General features: G+C 36.9%; 2 protein-coding genes across 10 annotated transcripts in view; one reads left to right on the top strand and one right to left on the bottom strand.

Moving 5' to 3' along the window:
• CCDC66 (coiled-coil domain containing 66) overlaps positions 1–10564 on the top strand; it is a 54022-nt gene extending 43458 nt beyond the window's left edge. For 2 of the 3 annotated variants that reach the window (XM_055414112.2, XM_088831645.1), the window contains one exon: positions 1197–1332. In XM_055414112.2, coding sequence (XP_055270087.2) covers positions 1197–1283 — 87 coding nt within the window. In that variant the 3' untranslated portion in view covers positions 1284–1332. Of the gene's footprint in view, positions 1–1196; positions 1333–9327 lie in introns of those variants that run through there. The other variant, XM_055414113.2, reaches the window with a different exon arrangement.
• The window catches only part of TASOR (transcription activation suppressor), a 47804-nt gene continuing 24593 nt past the window's right edge, over positions 136–23346 (bottom strand). For 2 of the 7 annotated variants that reach the window (XM_055414104.2, XM_055414105.2), the window contains 12 exons: positions 23263–23334; positions 21182–21883; positions 17184–17590; positions 16629–16770; positions 14984–15043; positions 10543–11477; positions 7515–7637; positions 6637–6796; positions 6082–6190; positions 4316–4494; positions 3970–4134; positions 136–3159 (listed from right to left, as the gene is read on the bottom strand). In XM_055414104.2, the coding sequence (XP_055270079.2) occupies positions 2630–3159; positions 3970–4134; positions 4316–4494; positions 6082–6190; positions 6637–6796; positions 7515–7637; positions 10543–11477; positions 14984–15043; positions 16629–16770; positions 17184–17590; positions 21182–21883; positions 23263–23334 (3584 nt within the window). In that variant the 3' untranslated portion in view covers positions 136–2629. Of the gene's footprint in view, positions 3437–3969; positions 4135–4315; positions 4495–6081; positions 6191–6636; positions 6797–7514; positions 7638–10542; positions 11478–14983; positions 15044–16628; positions 16771–17183; positions 17591–21181; positions 21884–23262; positions 23335–23346 lie in introns of all 7 variants that reach the window. The other 5 variants (XM_055414108.2, XM_055414106.2, XM_055414110.2 and 2 more) reach the window with 4 other exon arrangements.

Here is a 23346-nt window from a genome sequence, read left to right on the forward strand (position 1 = left end):
GTGTGACCATATTCTGGTGGAGGACTCTGTTAGAATGGCTAAAGCAGTTACTTAGGCCTAACTGATTACACGACTTAGGCGACACATTGCCATCTCTTAGGTATTTCTTTCCAGCATGAAATCATGAGACGTGAGTATTAAAACAATTTTATTGAATGAAAATGCATACATTTGAAATGGCAAAGCATGATCAATAAGGCCCTAAAACCAAAGGCAGAAAATAACTACAGTTGTGGTTTAATTCTTAGTAATGCAGTTCACAATTTTTTAAAATGAATGTATTGGCTGTGTTTAGAACAGAGCATTGACACAAGACCCAAAGAGCACTATATATACTCAGTGTGAAATTACATGTATTGTCTTACCAGACTTTTTCTCCCAGACCAACTGTGACTCATTACCTTGCTCAGGTAAAAATCCAATATTTAAGTCTATAACTTTTCTCTATCAGGTAGCCTTGAAGAAACACCTGTTGCTGTGCTTTAAAAAATAATGACATACAAAACTGCATTTGCAGTTAGTTTTGATTCACAGTATAATTTACTTTTCCCAAATAAACTATAATTTAGGAGTACCTTTTCCACGTCCAGTCATTTACAAATGCCTCCTGTATTTTAAGTTGTTGATTCAAGTGTTTGTTAACAATTTATTTTTTCTATAAAGCTAGAAAATCACCCCCACTAATACAGGATTATCAAGAATCCTTTAGCTTTCTTACACGTTAGCATTGGTTACACCTGAATTGAGTTTTGTAACTCAAGCTCGATAATTCACAAAGATTTTATCTTTCAAAATGACAAGCATACTCTAGCTTAGAGGAGACAAAAGTTGTGAGGTTAAGAGAGAGAATGTAATATTACATACACCTTCACCTATAGTGACCATGTCTTATTTCTGCAGGGCCTTCTGCCAGCCACTAAGATTAATGCAGTCAACATACACACTGGCTGTTAAGGGAGACTCGTGATCTTTTTAAGACATTTGAGGAAAAGGTCAGGGGTGGCACCTCTTTAAGGAAGGCCATCTCTATTGGTTTTATGCTAAAAATATGAAGACAGTCTTACAAATCTGTAATAGCTATATAAGTACAGTATCCAAGTGAGAAAGTCTGGTATAAAAATTGAAAACATGTTTTCAAAGTAAATATAGAATAGGGTTAATTTGCACACCTTACTAACAAATCAATGTGATTTCAGGGCCTTCTCCAGAAGCAAAGGGAGTTGGAAACTAATCTCATGCCTTTAGCTGCAAATCAAGAAGAGAATTTTAGTTCTTCGTTTTAAATGTAGAAAATTAAATCCTTCATTTGTGTTCCAAATTACAAAATGTGGTTGTTGCTTAACTGTTTTTATAAGTAGCCTAAATTTATTTTTTAAATACTTATTTAAAACTTGTACATTATGTAGAAAAATGCTGTGTATATATATTATGTATTTAAAACAAATAAAACAGTTTCATAAAAGCTCAGTTAAGAAAAAGTTACCTGTTCTGTCACAATGTGGGGTATTTATCTACTTACCTTAACACAGCCTGGAGTTTACAGATAATGTTCGTCCACACTTTACATGTAGGCTTACTAATTGAAACACCACTTATCTATTATACTCTATAAAAAGAGTTTGAAGAGTAGGACCTAAAGTTCTTTTAGTGGCCAAAGGAAAGTCTGATGTCCCAACATAACTAAAAATAGCCCAGATTCAGCTTAGGCTTATGAGGAAGTTTTTTTAAGTCCTTTGATGACTTTTATTGTAGAAACTACAGTTTTAAAAACATCTACAAGTTTGTATTAGTAATGAAGGAACATTTTTTTAACCAATACATACATGTGGATTCAAAATTTTTATCTCCACCATGTACTTTGGTACAGCACTTAAGTGCTTACTTACCACCTGAAAAATATACATACATTTTTTTCTAACAATTTAAAAACCTGTAGCAAAGTTGGTTTCAAACTGTTAAATATGAAACTGAATTTGGTTAAGTCTAAGGACCACACAAGCACTGAAAAAAAAGCTTGACCAAAATTTTAGTTAACAGGCAAAATTACATGGTTAAGTCTAAAGATAAAAAATAACGCTGCCTTGTATTAAGTCCTAAGTACATAGTTTCATAACCTAAATGAAACTGCTTTGTTCGATAAGTCCTGAGGTATTGAGCCAAAATCCTGTAAATATTTATTAACATCACTGGCTTATACCTGTGTAAAAACACTATACAAAAGCTTAAATAAATACAATAGTTGATACATCATTTCAGCAAAAGTATTTGGGATAATATGACATTAGAGGAAGGAAAGTAAAGCCACTACTGTGCACTATCCTTTTGCAAATATCCTAGCTTTATATATAAAACAAGCTTCAATTTGAAGCCAAAGTAGCCAAAGTACAGATGACATATAAACTGTAAAACTTAGAAGTGCCAACGAGATAATTCAAGTACAATATATGTTAAAAATATATATATTTATTTCAATTTTCAGAGGCTTCAACTGTTACAGGCCATCATGATTTAAATAAGAGGAAAAAAAAAAAAAACGAGAAAGGAAAAGAAACCTTTTTAGAGAAAGAAATATAAATTGTTAATTCACTTTTAAGAAACAAAGTCCGTAACAACCTATTAAAAAAATTAATTATTTCTCTTTTGAAAACGGCCTGCAAGAATCACTTTTCCACCAACTTAATGGAGATGGAGATTTCTCTCTATCCAAGCTTTGAGTATAAGCAGATAAAAAGTCATTTTCACTTTGAGTCTGACTTGATGAAAGGGCATATGGTGTGCCCAAAAATGTCTGATGGGTGAGAACATTAAAATGACTAAACTGATGGGACATATTTAATCGACTGTGATAAACCTGAAAGTTGCTATATGAATCTTGTTCAGCTGAATTACTGTTCTCTCCTTCAGAGCATACTCTGTCAATAGAAGCTCTCTCTGCAGAATCAATTTGATAAGTCTCATCTTCTAATAAACTTTTTTGCAAGTCAAGAGACGATTGCAACTCAATTTGAATATTCTTTTTTTGATCTGTTCCACGTGATCCTTTGGTCTCTTTCTCCAATATTTCTGAATGAAAATTGCTGCATACTTCTATTTGTGAGATTTCATCCCCTGAATCCAGAGACATATCCTCTTCATCCTTTTCATCGTTTTCTAAAAGAGCTACATTTAAAAAACAAAAAGTCCTCCTCTATTGAAATACACAATTTGTTTAAGTTTTAAAATTATACACTACTCACACAATATAATGCGTCAGGGTCTGCAAGTCCACAATCCCTTAAAGCTTGGTCTTCTGCCACAAGTTCACTTAGTCACAACACTCACACTAGGTGTGAATGTCCAGATAATCCGATGCTAAAAGCTTCTGCGAAATGTGTTCACGTTTAATGTTGGGAAATCCCAACTCCCAGCTCCAAAGGGGTTAATGTCAAAACAGCATCTAAAGTTATACGGTAATTCAGTATTTGACAAGACAAATATAAAATAAAAATTCTGACATCTAGCTTCACTGGATTACTGCTAAATTGGTTAGCTCTATCAAATGTCCGATCATCTCTGCTTTTCCTCAAAAACAAAAAGTACATCTTTCATTTTACATAAAACCTGGAACCAAAGCAGAGTCCATCTCACAAAAGACTAAAGCTATGTATATCTCTAACTACTTTTATCGTTAAACTGCTTTAAATCACAACAGAAGCCAATAATACTTACATTACCTCCAAAGAAAATGCTTACTCTATATAAGTATAGTATGCAGTCTACCGTTAACTCTAACAGCTTACACGGACTACAGTATAATAAATGAGTTTGTATATTCTAAGTAAAAGAATGATAAATGCCTGGAAACAGTTCCCCTGAAGCTGTTTACACTGAGGTGAGCAGTTTCAAAATACGTTTTCATTATATGAAATCAAAGCAAAACCATTCTTTTTCTGTCTACCTTAAAGAAAATGAAAACTACTGAAAAGTTACCTGACTGTGACTCAAGATTCTCATTAGCACCAAGCAATGGAAGGTTTTCTTCTGTGATTGAGTTGTGATAGCCCACAAGGTTTTTAAAGTTTTGCATGAAGTCTTCAGCAGTTGCAACCACTATTCCATTATCAGTATAACTAGAAATCATCTTGATACTCTTTTCTAATTTGGGGGGAAAAATGTTGAATATAAAACACTTTAAAATATAAAATTATAACACCTGCCCACAGCCCTCAAAAAACCCTTTCCTCCACATTTTCATAAACACCCCACACAGTGCCACAAAATCCTTTCATCCACATTCCTGTATTCATAGTAGAAAACTTAAGAGCATTTGCTTTACCTGTTAAGAAGACTATGTGTCGGTGCTGTATGTTCTGAGCCTGAAGTCTGATAAGGCAATCCAATTCTGGAGCATTTCGAGTTTGTGAATCACAATTGTGGTATGACAAAATTTCAACCAGATGTTTCTTCTGATAGACATTCAGTAGCGTCAACAGACTTAGAGCTTTAGCATTCAATCTGTGAAATTAAGTAGTTCAGTATCTGGATCTGCATCTCTAAAGTTTAGTATGGAAGTTTTCGCTTGAAATTAACAGCATAATTTCTCAGAGGCAACTGATCACAACCACACTGCTTAGCTCACTGCTTGATGTATAGGTGCTTCTGAGTTGAGGAAGAGTAGAAACTGTGCAACCCCATGGTTAAGGGCTTTCTTTGGGTCCAAAGCCTGAGGACCAGTTACTCAGTTCAGACAAAAATCTCAACTTACTAAATGAATTACACTTCCCTTCAGCTTCACTAATTTAGAAATGCAATGAAAGGCGTAAAAGGACAGAAAGTATACAAATCTTTCCTTCAAAAAGAACATGGCTTTAAGCTATCTCTACCTCCAGACACAAGGCAACCTGTGGTAGAAATTATTGGCTGTTGTCAGGAAGATGAGGGTACTAACTTCAATAGATGATACCTTTGGGCCTCAGTGTTGGTATCTGTTATAAAAGACTTGCCCAATGCCTACTTCACATGATTTGACATTTTAAAAAAATCAAATTCAATGAAAATTAAAATTATTTAGGCCTGAATTTCCCTAATTGTGTGCCATGGAATTTCAATAGGTACAAGAAGGAAAAAAAAGTTTTGTGGCCTATGTTTTAGAAATGCTGACTGACAGAATGTAACATACTATCCTTAACTACAGTTTCTCAGATCCTTAACTGTGTAAATAAGGACATTATATGGACTCTAGCAGTCATCTGCGGAGAAGGCAATGGCAAGCCACTCCAGTACTCTTGCCTAGAAAATCCCATGGATGGAGGAGCCTCGTAGGCTGCAGTCCGTGGGGTCGCTAAGGGTTGGACATGACTGAGCAACTTCACTTTCACTTTTCACTTTCACACATTGGAGAAGGAAATGGCAACCCACTCCAGTGTTCTTGCCTGGAGGATCCCAGGGATGGGGGAGCCTGGTGGGCTTCCGTCTATGGGGTCACACAGAGTCGGACACGACTGAAGTGACTTAGCAGCAGCAGCAGCCATCTGATTACAACAATCATTTGCAGAGCCCCTCAAGGGACTAGTTACTATTCCAAGAATCACACTATGAGAAGTGACTTCTGGACATGTTCAGTTCAGTTGCTCAGTCGTGTCCGACTCTTTGTGACCCCATGAATCAGCACGCCAGGCCTCCCTGTCTATCACCAACTCCCGGAGTTCACTCAAACTCATGTCCATCAAGTCGGTGACATGTTAGAAATCACTTATTTACACAAATTAATGAACTAATCATAAAACCCCTTATGTCAAAATTAATCCTTGTCTCACGTGTAGTGTTATTAGATTAACTGGGTAGGACCTGATCTAGTTGGCATATATACAGTTCCATTAAAAAAGAATGTTGACTATCTCATTTTATAATTCTAAACACAAATGGCAAAGGTCATATAGCTAACTAGAACTTTGGCAAACCTCTACATAAAGAAGAATAATATTTTGGCTGGCAAAAGATACCTATGAAAATCGAGCCGCATCTATCATCTGTAAACATACAGAGAACAAAATTCTGCGAACAAAATGTTAACAACCAATACGGGTATTTTTCAAACCTTACCTGCCCAGTTCCTTTAGTTTTTTCTGAAATTTACAGTGGACTTTCCATTGCCATTTTCCTTCTGGAGTACTAAGTTCTTCGAGGAATGTCAAAAAATTTTTAAGGTTCTCTGTTAGAGATAATGAAGTTTATTTTAAATTCAATAAATAAGTCACTCCACAACTGAATTATGGAAGACATGTTTGCTGATATTATGTAGGAACACCTACTTTCCTATGTAGTATTTTCTCTTCCCCCCCCCCCAAGGGAGACAGATCTAGCGATCTCTCTGAGATCTAATAAAATGACATCTACACACAAAAAACAAGTTAACAAAAACCAAAAGTAATCTAACTGAAGTAGGTGCTGAGAGCCCTGCTTTATGGCAGATTTAGAGGAAGTTATTCATAGAGTAAAACAATGGCAAAGAAATCTGTAGTAATAAACATTCCAAAAAATGATGGAAATTACCTGTGACTGGCAGAATGGACAATACATGAATAAAGTATGAATGAGTCACTTATGAGAAAAACCTAGAGAAGATAGAAGTTACATGCTTAAAAGAATAAATCTTACCAATTGTGATTACTTCTGGATTTAGAATGGACTCATCAGAAACAATAAAACCTCCAGATACAAATAATTCATTGTATGTATGATTTTTAACATCATCCAGACTATCAACACCAGCAAAACTAACACAAGGGAGCTTCTTTAACGTCACCAAACAAGGTACCTATTTAAATACAAAAATACAAATAGAAATAAGGATGGACTAGAGTGAAATGTACAAGAAATGCACTATGGCTCATCTGCACTAGTCAGTATGTTGCCTCTGAAAAGTCAAATGCAAAAATATTTACATTTTTTCCAAATATACAAACTGACAAGTACTGGGCATCTATGTTGACAAAAAACTAAGGAAGAGGCACTTAAAACAGACTTGGAAATTCATCATTCAGAATGATGAATGCTAACTTGTCCTGCTCTGTGAGTACTGAGAATTCAAATGAGCCAAGAGCCTGGAACAGTCATGAAGGACTTCAGAGAGCAGTGGTACTTGACATAGGCTCCTAAGGCTAGATGGGGCACCCCCAAACCCAAGGGACAGGGGGACTGGTTTGGCAAAGAGGGGGGATAAAGAGGTTTTCCAAGGATATATGAATGAAGGTGGTAACAAGAGAGGCAGCAGACCCAGTGGCATTCAAGGAGTCAATGTTCTTACTCTTGACTAAGCGACAGGGAAGATATGCCACAATTTAAAGTTTTGTAGAGGTTCAAACAGGAATCCCACAAGTCAATTCACAGAGCATAGTGCAGGGTCCTAGATGTCCTAAGCTCGAAGTTTTATCTCCTGTAAAACTTAACAATATTTTAAAAACAAACAGCTTCAGTCTCAAAGATAGTAGACATTTTTTACAACCAAAGTAAGGAATTCAGTGTAATAGGTCTACCTTGTGAATGAAACCTGCAATGTCTTCATTCTGAATAATAATCAATAGTTTATCTAATTTTGATCTTCTTTCCAAGAACTGTTCTGGGTGACACTCTGTATTGCCTAATTTGATAAGATACTCCTGTTGAAAAGAAAAAGCAAACTAAGTCAACAATTGAAAGTCTTCTTGCAAACATCCATTTAACACCGGAAAGTGAAGTGGCTCAGTTGTGTCTGACTCTTCGCGACCCCATGGACTGTAGCCTACCAGGTTCCTCCATCCATGGGATTTTCCAGGCAAGAATACTGGAGTGGGTTGCCATTTCCTTCTCCAGGAGATCTTCCCGACCCAGAGACTGAACCCGGGTCTCCCACATTATAGGCAGACGCTTTACTGTCTGAGCCACCAGGGAGAAATGCAAGATAAACTGCATATATTTAACTACTACTAGACTATGATTAATGATGACCTTTATACCAGGGCCCTCAGAGATCAAGGCCACTCTTAGAGAAGACTCTGAAGCTCAGAGCTTTCATGGGCACAATCACAGCATTGCAAATCCTATGCAGTCGAAGCCAAGTAAATGCCAGCTGGGGTAACAGAACTGAAAGAATGGATTAGCCCAGGTTTTTGGGCAACCACTCCCTCACTTCCATTTTCCCTTCCTTTTTAAAGCAGGTCCTTGATTATCTGCAGCAGTTACCAGTATACTCCTTCAAAGTTACAAAGCACTTTTCCAGCTGCTGAAGCTCATTTAATTCACAACCACCCCAAGATCATTCATACAGAGCTTCAATATGTACAGTGAGTGGTACTTACATATTAATTAGCCCTGCCTGTCAAATCTACACTTCAAACAAAACAGACTCTCCCAATAATGCCTCCTACCATGCTGGTGACACAGTACTACCACAAGTACAACCTTTCAAAGGACACAAGATAGCCAGTCCTGGCAGCGTTCTCTTTGCTTGCTGGGGGAATCCTGAACTCTGAAGCAAAAGGCAGGATTCTGAAGGTCACATTCCTCATTTCAGACACAAAAGCAGATTAATTTTCTCATGGCTGGCAAGGCTGGTTAGATAACCATAAATCTAAACCAAGCTTGCCCCCACCAGTTTTTAAGAGATGTTTACAAGTGTCACACCCAAAGACGATGTTTCTGTGCAGCCCTGAAGCATCTTCTATGTTGTTTCATTTTACTCTAGCCTCTAAAGCCTCTGGAGACAGCCCAGAGCAGCTTACCATCAAGTTATGAAAAAGGAAACTAGTGTCTAAGAGACCTGCTTGTAATTTTTGGTCTGTTTACATTAAGAAGCTTTAGGTGCAAGTTTGTTTTATATAAAAGTATAATTCAAAAAGCAACAAATCAATTTGATTCCAGAAATATTTAGGAAGTTTAAAATTTTATTCATGAAGTTCTCTACTCTAACATTTTGCAAAATTTCCAATGGGTATTAATTAAGAGAGTTAAATTCTGATCTAATTTCCTTTTATTTTTAAAATACACATCCTTTTTCTCTTCTACATAAATAACAGAAATATGATTTACTCTAAGCCATAATGGATTAAAACCACCATTCATAAGTAAACACATTTACTGTAAGTGTCTTACAATTTTTAAAATACAGTGGGAGATGGAGTTACACTGAGCACACTGGGAACTGTGCCCAACCCACTCTCATTGAGCTCCAAGCCAATGTGCAGTGATGCCCCCAAAGAGGTGGAAACATGTTGCTGGGGCTGAAAAAATGTCGAGAAGCTCAATGCTTAATCATCCAGGGCAAAAATGCAACCAAGAAATTCCTGATAAATCTGGTTTCATCTTCCCAAGGACCACATGGAATGAGTAAATGCAACATGATGAGCACTTGGCTGCCTCCACTTCCATGCTTTTCACCTTCCCCTGAGCACATCATGTCAAGTGTGCCAACATCAGAGATCCTCAAACTGACAACGGCTCAGGGCATGCCAAGCATGGAGTTTCTGAGGCACTCTGGGCTGTAAGTCACTTACAGTCCTGTCTGCTTCCTCTAACTAAAAAAGCAGAAGCTCATCAGGTAAGTAAACTGCATAAATGAGAGCAGGCATATTTAAAAAACTAAGGCATTCCCTTACTAAGGAAAACTAAGGCTTGCTTCCCTTGTGGCTCAGCTGGTAAAGAATCCGCCTGCAATGCGGAAGACCTGAGTTTGATCCCTGGGTTGGGAAGATCCCCTGGAGAAGGAAAAGACTACCCACTCCAGTGTTCTGGCCTGGACAATTCCATGACTATACACTCCATGGGGTCGCAAAGAGTGGGACACGACTGAGCGCTTTCACAAAAACAATGACATAAACAAGGCATTCCCTTAAGGAATTAAAACGCTATACAGTTTAGTGAATACTAATTGGCTAACTACTATTTAATTACTAGTTAACCACTAACATAACTGTCCCATGTGTTATAAATTATATCTGTCTCTACGTGTGTATTTTTTTTTTTAATCAACTGCCTGAAATGCTAGTCCACTCCATAGCTTGAGTACAAAAATTATACCCCACAATAAAGAATGTTTCATGATTGGGTAAGTTTTTCAGAATCATGTTTTTTGATCAATAAGGGCTATAGGGAACCCTGGCATGACCAGGACATCAATAAACACCAAAAGATACCATCATTAGGTCATCCTGGACGGTTTTGTTTTTCTATCTGACTGATAAAACCCCATGAGGTAAATAGTGACAACTTCATTTCTCTGCATCTCTCCCTCTGCTTTGTTAAAAAACCCAAGAAACATTTAAAATCTTTGAATCAATAATGTAAAGGTATGGCAATATGTATGCAGTTGGTCTGTAAAGTGACACTATGCAAAGTAAGATTCAAAATTCTAAGATGTTTAGATCACAGGTTCTGAATTTAGTTGAACTTACTAGTCTTACTCCACTCTGCATTAAATTATAAAAAATAATATGGTCAGCATTTAAAAAACAAAAAATCCATTTCCTAGCGGTCAGACTCAACAACACGAGTTTAAACAGCATTATGATTACCTTCTCATTTAGTTACCTTTATTTCTTTACAGAGCACACTCTCTTCTTCTTCATGAATATAAAATTTCACAGTATTTTTCTGGACATCTTTCATGATTTTAACCAAACTGTTAAATACTTCAGGTTCTAACTGGCTTATAAAATTTGAAAGAGCTGGCTGGGCAGAAATGTTTACATCACTGGGCGATTTTGCGGTTTCTTTTTCTACTGGTTCCCGGGCAGTATCACCAGGTACAGTATGATCAGAAGTCACCACTGGCTCTGTGGCTGGATGTGGCTGGTTCACCTCTACTTCAGTTAAACCCAAAGCTGAAGAGGAATGCTGCTCTTGAGAGCTGGTGTCTTTCAAAGGATCACTACCAAGTAGTTCAAGACGGTGTTTACTGTTGAAGTCGCTTGAGGAAACTGGTATGACATGCCTTCCCAGAGAACTCAGTGCTATCTTAGGACAAGAATCATTAAGACTGACTGGTGGCAAATTCCCACCCTTGGCTGATGCTTTGATAATAATAGTATTTAGTTTCTCATGCAAGCCATCTACAAACTCCTGTACACCAGCTTTGGAAGTCTTAGAATATATGAACTCGGAAAGCCGTTTCATCTTCTCTTGCGTTGAAAAGATAGGTGTGGAAATTCTACTGACGTATGAAACATTCTTTTGCTTCAGAATCTCTTCTATCTTCCTGGAAAAGAGACTATACTCTCCTAACACTGTCCTCTCTGTGGTCTCGCTCACTGCAGGCGGCTCTGGTGCTGGCACACACTGCTCCTCCACTGTCGCCACCTGACCTGCCAACACGTCATCCTGAGTGCTGCCCTTTAGTGTGTCTGTAAATGGAGAGGATGGAAACTGGTAATCAGAACTTCTCTGTCTACTTATTACCCGGGGGTCATTAGGAAAGGTCTCCTGTGGTGGCAGACACACCAGCTGTTCTTCTGGTGATTTCATACCTATACAGGAAGAGTTTATTATTACAAAAGCAATCCAATATTAATGACATCTGAAAATACAAAGTCATAAATAAGGGGGAAAAAAGGCCAGGTGAACTATATATTTAGAACAAACTATGTATTGGAAGGTAGAGTAAAAATCTCAAATAATAGTATGACCCTATCACCTATGCGCCCTTATTTTATGGCTGCTTTTTGTATTTCAGTAGCTCAAATGACAAGTCTGAATGTTACTTTCTTTGATTACTTTTGAAGTACTCAAACAAGTGCCAATTTAACATCACTACAAATTAAGTCACTTGCTTACTTCTGCTTCCCTACCTTTCCGTACACCTGACTCTAATGAACATGTTTTAATCAGAATAGTTAGTTGCAACAGCTTGTTCAATCCCTATAATCTTTGTGAAGTAATGCCCACTACTGTGGTAACACCTTCTTAATATGAAAACTTTGAGTGTAAGGCAACTGAAAGCACATCAAGCTGAAATGCTGTGGGAATAAGTCGCATTCAGGATCTACGATAATTAATTTTATCTGTTTTCATATTTGCTCTCACATATGGGGTTGTTTACCTATGGGGTTGCAGAGTGGATTTGCTACAAGGTTAGCGACTTATCACGGAAAGAAAGGCTCAATAATTCAGGAAGAGAACACATTTCATAGCTTCACTAACAGTGATGCTTTTTGATAGCACTTTAGTATTTTTATTTCGTTTGAAAATAATTCCAAGAGAAATCAAAATAGCTATTACTCCATTTGAGATGAAGAGATCATTAAGTTAGCTGATGGTAATGGAATTATAACTTTCGATTCTTGACAACTAGCTCAATCCGTAAGAACATAAATCCTAAATTCTAAAATTCAACCACAGCATGTTTTTGAAACTGCATCTCAAAACAGGCACCCTAAATCTCTCTGTAAAAAACAAGGGGAAAATATGTTTAACTGCAATTTATAGTAATACTTTATTTCAGTAAAGACAAAGTTTTGTTATTTTTGTCTTCAAGTTCTAATTACATAATTTTATCTTTCAAAAGATTACTAATTTTTCTTAAATCTTAGCCAATATTCCCTAACAAATTGCTACTACAAAATGTTACCTCAAGATCAGAAAGTCCACACATAGTTTTAGTTTTCAAAACTGTAGTACTTTTAAGATATAGTGGAATCCCTATTAAAGTTTATACCCAGGTATAGCAGTGTAACTCTCTATATAAAACTCAGTTTTTATTTCCCCCACATTCACACTTTTGTAAATGTTCAAACAGCTCAGCAGCATTTAGTTTATGACATTTCTCTACCAACCCCAGTGGTTACCATGAACCACTGCACCCATTAAGTACTGCAAAGGCACCTGTCAGCAGGATATGAAGACCATACAGGAGGTCTGTAGGTAAAAGGGAAGGGGAACAAATATCTAGTGTATCAGTTCAGAATTACAACTGTATGAAACTGATAAACCAGAAAAAAATTCAAGTTCCATAAACTAATTTAGGCATTCTGAACACACTTCTTAAATCTGCAGTATGGCGTTTAGTGGACATACAAAATGTCAGGATGGATACATAAGAAATCTGTAATGAGAAACCCCTTGGTGATTCAGTGGTTAGGACTCCGCACTCTTACTGCCAGATCAGATCCCTCCCTAGTCAGGGAAGTCAAGATCCCACAAGCTGTGCAGTGCAGCAAACAATAAATAAGTCTGAAACTAACGATTGATTGGATGAAACTACATGTGTGGCCTACGGCTGGAAGACATTTTTTGAAGTATTTTCGTACTTCTTAACATTATGTACCATGTCAAATATCTGATTTATTGAAATAAAAAATTTTAATTGCATCCCATAAAACCAATCAGTTAGGGAGGACATTAAAAAACTTCTGAAGGGAAAAAAAAGGCTTCTGAATGGTTTATTATTAAAAATACTTGAAATACGTTCTCCCAGAGTTTTCTGCTATAGTGAAGACCAAGAAGCTTATTCCTGAAGGGCTATGGGTAAAGGAAATGTTTTTAAATTGAAATATAACTTAAATTCATTTGGGGAATTTTCCATATTAAAAAACTAAACCAAATCCCTTTTGAAAATGCAAATGACCACCATCTATTTTGTACAGATTCCCTCATATTTTTATTAAGATAGAAAATTTCATTATTTTAAAAATGTCTTCATAAATGATTTAAAAGAAATACATGTCAGTATCATAATAACAGTACGTTTTCTACTATCACTCAAGCATTACTGCACTTTGGCTTTTAAGTGCAAGGAGCGTAGTGAGTTCGCTAAAGGTAACATCATTTGGATTTTTATACTTTTAACAGCAAAATATGAAGATGGTATGCCAAATAAAGACTGCAGATGAGGATGGATCATTCTGAGACATAAACAAGATACCAGACTTCTCCCAATAAAAAAGAAATACGGATAGAAGCGAAACACAGATGAGTCCCAGACAGAAAGTTGTGTAAAAGGGCCAAAACCAAAAGAGTGCAGGTTCCATCGACCTTAAATTCAAAAGCAGGTCACACTAATCCATGAAAGGAGGAACATTAATGGTTATTGTTTGGGGCAGGGAGCACACTGACTGGGAGGATGCAGAAAGCCTCCTGGGTACTGAAAATGTCCTACATACTGATTTGGGTGGCGGTCACCTAAGTGTTCACATATGTAAAAACTCATGACACTGTAAAGATCTATGCACTTTCCTGTATGTCATATAAGTATTCTTCCTACTTTCTGTCCCCCACACCCCCAATCGTCTTTTCCTAGGTGGAGACAACAATCTTGAAGAAAACTATTCACTCAGTCTTTTTTTTTTTACCCCCAAAGACAGGAATAACCACAAAGATCTACTAAAATTAAAGTCACTTAGTTCTTCTTCCAGATAGAAAAAACAACACAAAGTTTCTGAAAGAGTAAGATAAAATGAAACAGAAACCAAAAAAAATCCAGACCAAATTAATTCCAAGCAAGAAGTGTCTGTCTGTGGCCAGCTGCCAAGATACGGAACTGAGTTCAGACAAAAGAGACTGTCTTCCAGGCACCTACTATACAACAAGCTTATCAGTAATAACTGTACATGCTTCTCTTACTATCTGTAGAAATTAGTTTTACAAATAGAAGAAGAATTCAATCAAAGAAATATAAGACTAGGAATAATGTACCTAAAAGATACGTGACCTCACCTCCTCATATTTTTTTAATTTAAGAGAAACTTGAACACTGCTTCTGTAGAAGTGGATTAAGAAAAATATTCTGGTCTTTCCAAATCCTTATATCAGACAGAACCTACTGTAGGTGAAAAAAATTTAATCTGTGAATATTCAGTGACTCCCTTGAATGCATTCTTTATATAAGAATATTTTATATAAATGAATGAATGTTCTAAATAGTGTCCAAATTTTCTGTAATTAACAGACTTAAACTGATGCCCTCCTGACAGATGACCAGGACTGCAGCAGCAATCCTGAAGGGCATATTGAGGAAGAGCACAGAGAGCATTCTCACCTGCTGTTTGTTTCTCACCATGTTTCCCCAGCTGGTCCTCTGGGCTTCTGGCATTCCCTCCTGAGGGAAAGCATCCATTAGATTTTGCACACTCTCTTCAGATACTGGTGACAACCTTTCAAAGCACCTTTCCAATAACCCCAAATGCTAACAAATCCAAGTATTCCTTCATGCACCTAAAATAATCCTGAAGGGTCATTAAGAAATGGGAAGTTGCTTTCTTTTCCCTTCAGGTGATGATGGAGTATTGACACCTAGATGTTGTGCCTTCAAATGACTCTGAAACCAACTATGAAGGTGTCTAAGTGATGAAAGTTAGGGTAAGCACCTTGTACAGACTACTTCCTTTTTCAGTTTGTCCAACTCAAACCAACTTCTCCACTGCTGCTCTACTATCACTTCTGGGCCTTGTGCCCTCTCTAATAAGGTACCAAGTAGATAAAGGTGCTGAAGCCCACAGAAACTAATCAAGTTTTCAGAAATTCTTCAGTCCTTGGCCCTGGAGAAGAAAATGGCAACCCACTCCAGTACTCTTGCCTGGAAAATCCCATGGACGGAGGAGCCTGGGAGGCTGCAGTCCATGGGGTCGCAAAGAGTCGGACACGACTGAGCGACTTTCCTTTCCTTTTTTTCCTTTTTAGTCCTTGGAGGTCTCAGTAGCTTTTAGGTCATAAGCCAGTCTGGCTTTCGAGCAAAAACTGGTTTTTGTTTTATTTTTAAAGGTTAAATAAAGATCAAGGAATGGAATACATGTGCCCTAGACATACTTCCCCAAATGCTTAGCTAAAAAAGATGAATAAGAACTTGGTATATTAACAGTATCTGTACGTGTGTGTTTATGTGTTTGAACAGAGAAATTAGGACACTGAAAAATGATCTTTCAACATCTTCTAAACTAGTGATAAAAAACCTGCCTGCCAATGCAGGATACGTAAGAGACACAGGTTCAATCCCTGGGTTGGGAAGATGCCCTACAGGAGGGCGTGGCAACCTACTTCACTATTCTTGCCTGGAGAATCCCATAGGATAGAGGACCCTGCTGGGCTACAATCCATAGGGTCTCAAAGAGTTGGACATAAATGAAGTGACTTAGCATGCTCATAAACTATTTTTGCCCCACTAGAAGCTTTATAAGGTTCTATAAGCTTTCTAGGGATATTTACACTTAATCATTTCAGGCCATTCTCCACAATGATCCAATTTCTTGAAAATAACCCAATATAACTCTTCATTCATTTCTTTCTAAAAGATGAACCTTAACATGAATACTTCTTAGATGGTAGTTTGTGAAGTTTAATAATTTGCAAAGACAGCATTTAATTGGCTGCCCAAAGACTCTCATTCATCTCTGTAGCTACCTCACCTTATTAGAAACCCAATTCCTGCCAACAATTTTCATTTGCAAGTTGCATGTTCAACTCGACAGAGAAACTATATTTTAAATCTTTCTCTTTTCAATAGGCTCTTTTACAGATATTGACCAAGAACACAGCAACACTCAATAATGAAGATCACACTGCTCAAAATAAGACACTGAAGATATCAGAGCCAAAGAAGCCCCAAGAATTTCCAAGATGACACCCTTCAGGAAGCTACTCCCTAAGTAAAACCAAGCAAACCTAAGTCCCAGTGTACTTGTTCTTACCTGTAATTGGAATCAGTTTCCAATGTATTTCAGTCTCTTCAACATTATTTGACTTAGATTGTCTATGGAATCCATGTTCAATGGGAAGAGTAGGACACAAACTGCAATCTTCAAAATTATTCATACTAATTAAATTTGGATCCTAAAAATTAAGAGTACAGATTCAATACCTTTCTTTTCAACTAATTTTCAAGTCAAGAATGAACACCTTTTTCACAACAAATGCTCAAACCTCAATCTAAACATGATAAAGGTATTATCCTCTAACCTCAAACACAGGTGAGCGACTAGCACTCTCAAGCAGCTCCTGACAAAACAGGTTGTTCGGCTGTGACTTTTATCACAATGGTAAATCTTAGACTATATGGGCAAGAAAAACACTTGCATTCATCTCTTTATAACAAGGAATAACTTACAAATACTATCTAGCACAGACACTATTACTGAAATGTGTATCATTTTTCTGTGAAAAAGAAAAACAAGCACACCCACATCCTCCCTTTCACACAAATATTCACAAAAGCAAACAAAGATAATCCAATGATAGAGGCTTACTTCTTTCAAATGGAATTTATGGTCCGTGCCTACTTCACTGGTAGAAACACCAACAGGATACTTTAAAGATGATGGATCAATGTCGAGCAACGGGCTCTGAGTATCCTTAAAACGTGCATTTTCGATTTTTGCACCAGTAGACTGCTCATATTCTTTCTTATCCAGGGTAGAGCTCAACTCATACTCATGCTTTTGCCTCATCTCTTCATAGGCATCATCAGAGCTCAATCCTAAGGCCTTGTTGACTGTGTCTGTCAGGGACGCATCAGAATGACGTGCATTTGCTAGTGTTTCTGACAGCCAATTAAACAGCCTATGGATGTCAGCAACGCCAGAGTTAGAGGTATCCTGCTGCAGCCGTCTCAAGTCAGCTTCATGCCCAAGTGAGCCAACAGGCTGTGGGGACTCTGAAGGGAAGAAGAAAGAGCCATCACAGTTTGGAAGCCAAGCATAAAATTTTTTTAAAAATAAATATATAAATATATATATATATATATATATACACCTAAAATTTAATTATAATTTGACATTTATAGGCAAGAACTCAATCAAATCACCTGCTGTGAGTTTACAAGTATATCCATCCCTTACTTTCCAAACATGACTAATTCTAAAATTTTGCACACAGGTCAAAATTCCCATTAAATGAAGTTTATCTTCATCATATCTTGAAAATTCTATTCAGAAATGAGCTCAGATATCATGCTGGTAATGTGGATAATACATATAAATAACTGTACTGTAGTTACCTTAAACTCTACCACCAAAATCCTAAAAATCAACGAGATACTTGACAACAGAAAAACACCTATCCTAACTGTTTTGCAAAGTGTTCAAGAAGGGTATGCAGAGTACACTTAAATCTTCTAAAGAAATAACAAAAACCCATGACTTTGATTTTTATCTCTCCCGTAACATTGTGTACTAACCTTATAACCTAAACTTTATCTTAAATGACTAGATTACTTAATTTATAACAAAGTTGAGGTATTAAGAGATGCAAAATCATCCCAAAGAAATCTACACCAATCTTGCAGTAAGAACAAAAAGTATTAGGATAGAAAACATATCAGACATGGCTTCAAGCAAATATAAATCTGGGTTATATGCACCACCAATATATTTAAAAACTTGTAAAGAGAGTAGACATTCAGAAAGTCATGTGCTTTAATACTTAAGGAGGGTAAAGCTAGGGTAGATGTTGCAATTTAGGTAGTGCATAATATACCACAGTCCCCCAAAATTAGAAACAGGGTACATACTGTACCTAATTACACAAAATTACAGAGAAGGTAAAATAATCTAGAGAGACAGAAAGCATATCAGCAATGGAGTGCAAAGAGACAAATTTAAAGAAAGACAAGGCAACGTTTGGAGGTAATGAGAATATCCTATATATTGGAGTGGGAGTAACAACAGCTATAAAAAACTGATCAAAGTGTGCACTTAAAATTAGTACACTGTATGTAAATCATACTTTAAAAAGTTGATATTAGAGGGGGCAGGGGAAATAGAAGGCCATCTCTTTTTAATATAAGTGAGTGGGGGACTTCCCTGGTGGCACAGTGGATAAGAATCTGCCTGCCAAAGCAGGGATCCCTGTGCTCGATCCCTGGTCTGGGAAGATCCCACACACCATGGAGAAACTAAGCCCGTATGCCCCAACTACAGAGCTTGCGTGCTGCACTACTGAAGTCCATGCGCCTGGGCCTGAGCTCCACAACAAGAGAAACCACCACAATGAGAAGACCCACACTGCAACTAGAGAGCAGCCCCACACTGCAACTAGAGAGCAGCCCCTGCTTTCCGCAACTAGAGAAAGCCTGCACACAGCAATGAAAGACCCAGCGCATCCAAAAACAAATAAACAAAAATAAACAAATACATAAAATTTTAAGAAAAGTAAGCTCACCACCAAATCAAGACTAGCATATTTTAAAAGTTAGAATCCAACTTTTAAATTATTTTCAGAATCAGAAATAAAGTGTGCAAAATGACTATAAATGAACACGAGTGAGGAACACCTAGCCACGCCCATCTGATGTCACTAGTTCTGTTTTAACCTTTCTATCCGCCTCCCCAGCCCCTCTTCCCTGTTTCTCCGCTGGTCCACTATGACTAGTATGGCTTTCCCACCATTTTCATTTTTGATAAAAGCCTGATTTCCACCCACAAGTATTTTTTCACATCTACAAATTAGCCACTTATCCGCCTAAAATGGTGCCAAATTTTAACTATCTTGCCCATTATGTGTTCAGTGCTAGGAAATAGGAATGATGCTTAACAGTCAGTCTAAAGTGACTTCAAAAATGGATCAGTGAACTACGTAACTTTAGATAAAATTATTTAACTTCTAAGATGGTTTTCTTTACCTGTAAAATAAGGATAATAATGTCTACCAATCAAGAACTAAATGAGTCTATACATGTAAAGCAGCTGGCAAACAGTAAGCACTTAACTCTCAAGATAGAAGCCAACAGTATATGATAGTATGGATCAGTAAACACCATCAGGTTCAGAACAGACCAGAAATCCAGCAGAAGGGAAAAGAGATGAAAAGTGTCAAGGAACAGAACAGCCAGAAAGCTAAGGAGGGACTGCAACTGCAAAGGTACAAGGGTTGAAAGAAATGAAAGATGTTTTGTGGGAAAAGAAAGAAGTACCAGGCTGACCATTACATATTCTGAGAAGAGTGCCTGTTGGGGAGAGTGGGAAACAGGGCTACTCAGGCTGGACATGGCCAGGCTATAACAAAGCCTTGAAAGCTGAGATGGTTCACAAATTAGTAAAACAATACTAAGAAGAACATAATACTGAAATCAGCGTTTCTAGAAGCAAGGAAGACCACAGTACAGGGTCAAGGATGAAACACTGGAAAGAGAAAACAGATCAAGTGAAGAAAAAACCCTGAAAGTTACTGAAAAGAACAGCACTGTCAAACAGAACTTTCTGCAGTGATGAACTGTCCTCTACCTGTGCTGTTCAGAATAGTAGTGTGGCTGCTAAAATGACGCTGGTATATAATACAGGAAATGAATTTCTATTTCATTTTAATCAATTTAAGTTTAAATCATTTAATCTTAAACTGAATAGTGCAGTAAGAGAGGAAGTAAAGGACAACAGAGGAGTGAAAAATAACTGAGGTTAGACTGATTAGGGAAAAATACAATAAGGGCACTAACCTAGTCAGTTCTGAGACGTGCTGAATTAGAAAACACATGAGTAAAGCTGCTTACTAAGAAACAGGAGGAGGACAGTCAGATCTACAGTAATTAACAAAAATAGCAGCACTACAAAAGGTACTGAATGCAAAGGAACACTTTTCATGCTTACAGACTAGCAGTGTTAAAAATCTAGATGAAAAGATCCTTTAAATTACTAGCAATATTGAAACACTTAAGAGAAGAATTTGTCTTTTTCTGTCACCTAAAAACAAGAAAAATAGGAAAAATAAAAACCCAAACAAATTACTGGGCTCCTAGGGTGGGAAAAAGAGTGTGCATCTAAGAAATTTTAAAGCTCAGAAGGCTCTTTTCATTAATGAACATTCTGAAAGAACTCAATATTCAATTTTGTACTTTTCCAATTATAAAAGTAAAGAAATACTAAAGGGAAGCAGCTCCAATTAGGAAGGTGATAGCTGAACATACTTTATTTTTTTATTTTAGCCTCAAGTGACACAATGCAGAAATCTGATATACAAGGACAAGAGCTGGCAAATATTTTCTGTAAAGGATCAGAGAGTAAATATTTTTGGCTTTGTGGACCATACAATCCGTCTCAACTGTGCCATTATGGTGTAAAACCAGCTAAATACACATAAACAAATAGGTATGGCTGTATTCCTATAAATCTCCTTTAGAAAAACAGCGGACTGGCTGGATTGGTTCTCAAGCTATAATTTGCAAACCCTTGTTATGAGAGGAAAAGACAGAACTACTTAACTATGTTTTTGGTTGTTACTTTTACACTATATAAAAGCAATTCTGATATTTTACCTTCATACAGATGGCAATTTTCAGATAAATTACTGGTTTTGGCGAGCTTTCTTGTATTTTCAGGTAGATCCTCAAGCTTCCTCTTCAAGACAGTTTTGCTTCTCATATCTTCTGTGTCTGAGTCCCCACCCACGTTTTTTTTCTTACACTGAATTAAATTAATCAATTCTTTGACTCTGTCCTTATCATAATCCAAAGAGTGAGATGACTTCTGCTTTCCAGATAAAATAATTTCACCCCTTGAGTTATTTCTTTTTCCAAATTTCATTTTTGTACCATTCATTTCTTCTTCTTGGCCTTCATAATCTGAAGGTGGACTGAACTGTTGAAGTTTTCTATTTTCTTCAAATAGCTCTTTTAATTTATAAATAGACAACTGATACATTTCAGGTCGAAAAATATAGGTATGCAAACAATTATCAATATGGGATTTATTTTTTGGAGCTGAATATAAGAATTTTTTATCATCTAATCGTGAATCATACGGAAACATGATAAACTCTCGTTTACCTGAACCAAAACCTCTCTTAAAAAATTCACTTACATACTTTTCAACAACAGAATGAAAATTTATAGTATTTATATTTTTGAATTCCTTTCGACACTGAATCAAAGCAAACTGCAAAAATTGAGTTATTTTTAACACATCTGACACGCTCTCATGTTTCTCCTGAGGTGCTGCACTGGTTGAACCTTTCTGTGCTGTAAACAAACAAAAAAAGCAAACCACGTTAGTAATCAAGAAACTAGACAAGTACAGAGCTACACACTGTCAAAGCAGTGTAACGACACCCACACATTAGTGGTGGACCAAACCAGTATGTACCCTAATGAAAAGTGAAAGTCGTTCAGTCATGTCTGACTCTTTGCAACCCCATGGACTATACAGTCCACGGAATTCTCTAGGCCACAATACTGGAGTGGGCAGCCTTTCCCTTCTCCAGGGGATCTCCCCAACCCAGGGAATCAAAACCAGGTCTCCCGCATTGCGGGTGGGTTCTTTAGCAGTTGAATCACAAGGGAAGCCCAAGAATACTGGAGTAGGTAGCCTATCCCTTCTCCAGGGGATCTTCCCGACCCAGGAATCAAATCGGGGTCTCCTGCATGGCAGGTGGATTATTTACCAATTGAGCTATCAGGGAAGTCCATATGTATCCTAATACATATATGTTATATAAGAATACACGAATAGCATACCTCTAAGCCCAGAAGCATAAAATAGGTCAATAAGAAACTAAAACATGAAAATCACGGAATATTATTTTTAAAGGGAAGAACACCTGCCCACTGAAGATCCTTGTTATGTCCCTAGGCATCAACTAGTGGCAAGCAAAATATAAGGAGAAAGAGAGAAAAAGGGCAAAATCTGAGTCTCCTAGAAAGACAGTTGTGCAAATGACCATGATTTCACTCCTTTCTATTTTAACATAACAGACTTAACTTTACATGAACTCTATCCTCATAAGCAGACAGGCAGGCACTGAACTGCTACAAATGAGAATCTTTTTTGTTTGCCATGCCCCAGGTCTCGAAGGATCTTGGGTAGGGCCTGAATCCAGGTCCTTCGGAGTAAAAGCAGAGTCCTGACAAGTGAACTGCCAGCAAACTCCCATGAATCTCACTTTTAATCTAACAGTGAGAACTTTACCTTAATACAGCATTAAAGTTCATTCTTAGAAATGATGACTAGAAAAATTTCTCTAAAATAGTGTAGAGAGTCTTATTAATTTTGAATGGTAACCTAGTGCATGATGCACTTAACATTACTAAAATTTGAATGTAAAAATGAACTAAGCTTAAAAAAAAATCTTATAATAGAAACCCTGAAAACCTAAGCTATATTACTGTAACAATTTCAATCAATGTTTAGTGAAAACACTGATAAAAACCAAAATAATTTTTCATAATTAGAAAAAAAAAGCGATATAATTTGTGTTTTCAATTGTTAATACCTCTTAATATCTCCATTATTTCCCAAAACATGGTGTAAGAAAGTCAAAATGCTTACTGAGTTACCTGAAAATTTGCACTAAAATGTAGTTATCTATATGTAACTAGATTTAGATAGCCAATGAACTTACAAGGAACTATTCCTCTAGGTTCTTGAAATAGAAACAAAGCATGTAAGACTCGAGACTTAGCAGTTTGATGTTCTAAAAAAAACA

The sequence above is a fragment of the Moschus berezovskii genome, chromosome 24 (genome assembly GCF_049115385.1).
Source record: "Moschus berezovskii isolate FMDL1 chromosome 24, NW_MosBer_1.0, whole genome shotgun sequence".
Classification (NCBI taxonomy): Eukaryota; Metazoa; Chordata; class Mammalia; order Artiodactyla; family Moschidae; genus Moschus; species Moschus berezovskii.